General features: G+C 29.7%; 1 protein-coding gene across 1 annotated transcript; it reads left to right on the forward strand.

The window, feature by feature from the left end:
• The first annotated feature begins 4,832 nt into the window (after positions 1–4,832).
• On the forward strand, positions 4,833–6,341 carry LOC108557463 (cleavage stimulation factor subunit 2 tau variant-like). The gene is made up of 2 exons (XM_017913969.1): positions 4,833–4,871; positions 4,924–6,341. Exon 2 carries the CDS (start codon positions 5,118–5,120, stop codon positions 6,261–6,263), a length of 1,146 nt encoding a protein of 381 aa, XP_017769458.1. The 5' UTR covers positions 4,833–4,871; positions 4,924–5,117; the 3' UTR covers positions 6,264–6,341.
• Positions 6,342–6,877: the final 536 nt, after the last annotated feature.

Below are 6,877 nucleotides of genomic sequence, written 5' to 3' on the forward strand. Positions count from 1 at the left end.
CCACTATCCCACACGGGCCAACCCCTCGTACCCCTCTCAATCTTATGCGCTTCAGCTCCGCCGCCCAAATTACATATCTCCCAAACCGTAACTAAACTAAATCCGCGCTGATAACACCCTCGAACACCTCCTTATTTCATGATTATAGATTGTACGGAATCTATTTCAAGCTACATAAAGATGATTGAATTTTTCTCATGCGCAATCATCTTGTAAAGAAAAAATATATATTTTATCAAATGCGGAATATGTAATCACATTCAATAAAAAAATGGAATTGTAAAGAAGTAATTTAACAAGATGTTAAAGATTCAATTACATAAGTCACAATAAGAATTAAAACAATAAAATTGTGTTTCTTGACAATCGTTTATCATTTAAATTATGCAACATTATATCTCTTCAAAAAACTGTAAATAAAATAATGTATAACCATGTTTAAGGACATCAGTAAATTACGAAATTTATGAGAACATAATCATTATTAAAGTTAATAATAATTTATAGGTTTAAACTGAAAAATTATAATGGTCAATATTGTAAAAAATGAACATATTAAGGGATAATACAAACTTAATATATATTTCTAATTTTTAGGACTTTTCTTAGTTCATTTGTTAGTATCTTATAAGAAAACCTTCCATAACAAAAAAATATATAATAATTGATCATCAACAAAATATCTTTCTCACAATCTTTTTGTTCCATTATTACATAATAATACATAACAAATATTTAATCATATTTTTAATTCATCAATTACAAATGATTACCTATAAATCCAAATATTTTAACTAATTCAATGTAAATCGTTCTTTTAACTAACAGGACTTCATGTGTCTTGTTTGTGTTATGATATAACTCAACTTCAAATATTGATACTAACATGTAACAAGTTTAGTCACATATAATTTACTATTTGTTGTAAAAATTATAGCAGTATCAACTGTGATTTATCTTAGTAATTAATTTGTTTTGTATTTATGATGCTAATATGTGTTTCTTTACAAAATTTTTCCTATTACATTAGATTACCTGGATCCACTATATCCCAAATTGTACTATCCTTGTTTATTTTTATTTATTTATAAAATTTCAAGTAAAATCATGTCTCGTTTAATATTACCTCGAATAACGAAACTTCGGTGTAACAAAGTATACAATTTCATGCAAATGGTTCAATTGAAATATTTCAAAATTTTCGATAAACATGTTAAAAAATTATTGAATGCAGAAGATGATGATGATGCTTATGTAGGCATTGTTATATGAAAACAAAATAATCAACTTAAGACTCATATTTTAAAATATTAATCCACGCAATCCATGCAAATTGACTGTTTATTTAATAAAAAAATACTTTGTTCGCAAAATAGCTCTAGGCATAGTAACTTTACTTCTGAAAAAGAAGTTTCTCTTAACTTTTCTCTACTTTCATGATGTAATTGCCACTTTACACATTTTTTATAATATTTTTTTTTTCTAAATAAGTTAAAAAAATATATAATCATGTCACCAAATAAACTAATTTCCACAGATCTGCAGTAGACTTGGAGTTATATAACATTTCGGAAATAAGGAACTTTGAAAGATTCTCAACTTCTCACCATTCCCTGACTAAATACATTAATAGTTGTTTATTAACTTTGAGTTCAGCATATTCTTAGTAAAACTTACATTCAATCATCATTTACGAAAAGACGTATAGTCAATAACCCTTTGTAATTTTCAAATAGTAATTATGAATTTTGTTGACCATTAATAATTGTTACCTTTTCTAAACTATAACAAGTAATCATATTCTTATAATATGATTATATAAGAAATTCGTAAAATTTAAAAAATGATAATAGGCAACCCAATTAACACAACCGTAAAACCAAAGTAAGTATATTCAATTTATATGGAATTCGCGTAGGTCAACACTTTTTAACAAACCGTATAAAAAAATCACATGCCTACACACAAAATTAATGAACACATTTTAATTAAATGATTCCCATTACTGTACGAACCAGCGCGCGTTTAATTAAAACAACGTAAAAGTAAAAAATTGCACATGCAATTAAATCATGTGAACTGGAAATAATAGAAAACCCTCACGAAATCATTGCATTTGCGTAAATGTAATTAATTTTATATATATTATATACCAAAAAAAAGGTTTAAGTGTAAAACTTTTATTCTTAAATGTATACAACTTTTTGAAAACAATATGCAAATCTGAACTAATTTTAAATGAAATATTTATTTATGAATTATTTATGAGAATATTTATTGCAACAAATTATATAATTTTATTTATGACAAAACCAATATAAAATAAAAATTACATACATCATTGTAAATGTGTATTTATTAGTTAATTTAGTTTGAGGGCCCTGCGCTAAATTAGTTTGGGCCCTCGACTAACATAGTTTGGGGCCCACTCCTAATTCTGCTAGGGGCCCTTAACTAACACTATTTGGGAGGGGGATCGCTTGATGAAGACCATACTTAAATTCGCCTCAGGTTATTCTATAAAATTTATCAAATTGTTTACTTTATTATATAAAAATATGAATAAAAAACAAATAATTATTATAATTGTTTAATACACAGCGCAAATATCATAATTATAAAATATACAAACGCTGCGTAAATATTTGTGATTAATTTTATTAATTGCGTAAAATTACAAATTATTTTGGATCGGGCTTTATGAGTTATGTAAACTATTATTATTGATTTAGAGAAACATTATTTGCGTTAATAAATTCCTAAAATTAATCAGATTTATACTATTTATAATCATATTTTTTCCTTTAAAATACATTAAATTAAGATATAAATTATTGAATTTATTAAAAAAATATATCTAAAAGTGCGAACACATCACAAACAAACAATGAACATTTTAATTCCCTAGTATTTTAGAAATTACATAAACTATACTAAAATGTAATTAAGAGACGAAAATAATTAAAAAAAAAATGTAATATTAAAATTTGTATGTGATGTATTTATAAAAATATTAGTGTAGTGGAAAATTTTATTGTGAATATAAATAATTAAAATATTTTCATGTCAATTCTAATGAAAACAACAAGAACTGTCCTCGATGTTCATGATGGAAAATTTAATGCTTCTATATTTATATTTCCGTACACAACATGGGCCAATTAATCTGAATGCTATTCCTCATGTAAAACACGATTTATTGTTTGGAACAGGTATGATATTAAAATGAGATTACTCTTGGATAGTATAAAATATTCAAACGTGCACGATGTGAACCATAATTGAAATATTTCCCTTGATACCCGACTTATAGATTTAATGCATTACCCGGAATAAGACTCCAGCCTGTCACGATGCGTTGTCTCACAATGGTTGCCTTTAAATTATATCCGTGTCGGATTGGATTCGGAAGCAATCTCTCTGGCTCATCCCCATATTTTGTGATCACACCTTCCGACAATCTTTTTTTCATTCCTTTTAATATGAACACATCCAGCTATAAATAATATATACACTTCGATATGATTGCCACATAATTCAATTGTATTTCGACAAGAAAATATACAATTTTATATTTTATCGCTGAATAATTTACGAGGTGGATGGAGTAAAAACTAATTTTATATAAATAATCAACAGTTTGGATATTAAGGATAATATTACACATTTATACTTGTATTGATTTTATGAAATAACACGCAATTATTTTTAACTATTGCTGCGCTTTATATAGTCGTAAATAATTAGTAATAAAAACACGATAATTATTACAATAAAATAACAATCTTCAAACTTTAGACTTTACAATAAACTATTTACGGGCAAATCAAGCATTTTTTTGCTATTTTAATTTGTTTGTTAGATCCAAATTTGCGTCATAAATTCAATATTGTGCTGACTAATATTTGTAGCGTATCTGACGAATAAGTCAATAGTTTAGATATAATATAGATATAATACGTATAAAGGCTAATGATCTAGTTGTCTATGCCTCCAAAAAGAGAAAAAAAAAAAAGAAAGAAAAAAAATCATTCAATGCAAACAATTTTCTTACTGACAATTTCTGAAAAAATGTTTTTCTAATGATTACTATTTCAAAGAAGAGACTGTTTTATTGTATACCGACGTCGTAAATACAGGTATAAAAATTCACTCAGTATGGAAATGTACACGTTTACTCTTCTTGGAAGTTATGCCTATTCAATGTTATAACTTAGCCCAGCTGGACTCAATTATAAATATAAAATTCGTTATACGGCTTTTTGTTTTACGACAACTTTTCGGGAACATATATAGGGCGTAAAGCGAGGTATTTTATTGTATCTGACGAAAAAAATTTTCTTTGATGATATTATTTTGATTTGAACATTTATAAATTTATTTATATTAAAAATATATTACCTTATATATGTTTTTGTTTGTAATGTTTTGACGTCATTCATTATGTTTACTGATAATGATTATGAACTTATTTAAATAATGAGATTTAATAATGTAAATATATTAATATAAAAGAATACACATTTTGTTCCATGTTAGATTTTAGGTAGCAAGATGATAAAACTAATTTTACTAATTATATATTGATTTATTTTAATTTCGTTTTTACTTTTATTTTAATAAATAATAAGTTAATCTAGAAATAGTTATAACTGATACTATTTCTTCATGAAATCGTTCGGATAAATGTATTGTATTGTTTTTTTGTTGTTGTAAATAAATGTACTTTTTAATATTTTTGAATTTTTTATGTTATTTTTATTAACTATTGTGAATAATCGCTTGACTACATAGTAAATACATTGTTGTATTGTGATTTGTCACGGTTAGATGTAAACAATGCTGTTGCTATTATTGGCTGAGGAAAGCATGTCGGTAAAAACTGGTTTTGTTTCGGTTTGTAAAATTTGTGCATATTTCCAGGAATCAAGGATAGGGAAACTGCAAAGAGAGGTATAGAGTTTAGACCCAAAGAATAACAAGCCAGTTGAATTCGAGCAGTCTGCCAGGCAGCACCGCAGCGTGAAAGTAATTTAAGTGTGCTGTTGTAGAAAGTCGTTGCCGAGTGAAAGTAGTTTGTGTATCTTATTAATCGAAGTTGTGCTGTGCTTGCAAAGATGGATATATTAGACGCAAACATAATGGATAAATCCATGAGGTCCGTGTTCGTGGGTAACATTCCTTACGAGGCGACAGAGGAGAAACTGAAGGATATTTTCGGCGAAGCCGGCCAGGTGTTGTCTTTTAAACTGGTTTTCGACCGGGAAACAGGTAAACCGAGGGGTTACGGCTTCTGCGAGTACAGCGATCAAGAGACTGCCCTAAGCGCCATGCGAAATCTTAATGGTTATGAGATCGGTGGAAGGTTTCTCCGCGTGGACAACGCTTGCACGGAGAAGTCACGCATGGAAATGCAGAACTTGATGAACCAGCCAACCGAAGAGAATCCTTACGGTGAGGCCATCGACGCCGAGAAGGCGCCGGAGGTCATCAGCAAAGTAGTCACATCTCTTCCGCCAGAGCAGATGATGGAACTGATGAGGCAGATGAGGACTTGCATACGCAATAATCCGGACGAAGCGAGAACCATGCTGCTTCAGAATCCACAATTGAGTTACGCCCTGTTGCAAGCACAGGTCGTGATGAAGATCATTGATCCCGAGGTTGCATGCAGCATGCTGCACGCACAAGGCCCGACGCCGCCGACGCTAAAAGTGCCGGAAGCGTCTACTGCTGCTTCTGGTAGTTCCACTCCTGTCGTTGCTCCAGTTGCACCAGTTCAAACGAAGAAGCCGTCATCACATCACGGTAGCAAACAGCAATCGTCTTCCAAGGATTATGATATGCGGGCCAAGGATTCGAGACATGGAGATCCGCGCGCGAAGGTTGCGGATGTGAGGCCTACGCCAACACCCGTCCAACCGCCAATTACAGATGCGTATGGTCGTGATCCTAGGATGAATTACCATGAAGAAAGGATTCAACCGCGTGTTGATCCTAGGATGAGGCACATGCGACCTGTTAATTCCGCGCCGTCGTTGAGCGAGAAACGTCCATCTCCTGGACCAGCGCCTCCTCCACCAAGTATGAATATGGGTATGCCGATGAATTTCGCAGTATCCGGCGCCACTGACCAGGAAAAAACGGCGCTAATCATGCAAGTGCTTCAATTATCCGATGAACAAATCGCGATGTTGCCTCCGCAGCAGCGTAGCAGTATTTTAGTACTGAAGGAGCAGATTGCAAATAGCACTCAGCATTAAACATACTAAACTATTTTTTTTTAGCTTTTTTATAATGCTTTTTATTTAATTATTTAATACATTAATAAAACAAATAGCTTTTTTTTATTACTCGTTTTCTTACAAACAGTTTGATGATCAAATTTATTAATTTTGATTTATAAATTAAAATATTATTACATTACTAAAAACGTCAAAAAACACATTCATAATACATTAAGAAATATAACAATTTCAATTCATTCATATAAAATAATTCAATTTCATAAAAAAAATTGTCGTGTTTGTAAAATATGCTTTCACACGGTTATCAATGCTCTTATTCATTGGAATGTTTTTATTTTCTTGCTTACTTCACGTCTGGCTGATATTTTATCGTTTGCTTATATATGTGCACTTCCCAGAGATGAATAATTTATAAAAGAAAATATTTTTATTAATTGTTTACAATTTTTATTTTATAACAAATTTTACTTTTAATTAAAAATATATTGGAATTCATAAATTGTGTTATGATTTATTGTATTATATATAGAATAGAAATAAATTCATAACAATAATAATAAAAAATTAATGAAACGCATATTTAAAAAATAAATAAAAGAAAAATAGACTTAGAAACTTATATTAAAGGA

The sequence above is a fragment of the Nicrophorus vespilloides genome, unplaced genomic scaffold (assembly GCF_001412225.1).
Source record: "Nicrophorus vespilloides isolate i.1.1-1 unplaced genomic scaffold, Nicve_v1.0, whole genome shotgun sequence".
Taxonomy (NCBI): Eukaryota; Metazoa; Arthropoda; class Insecta; order Coleoptera; family Silphidae; genus Nicrophorus; species Nicrophorus vespilloides.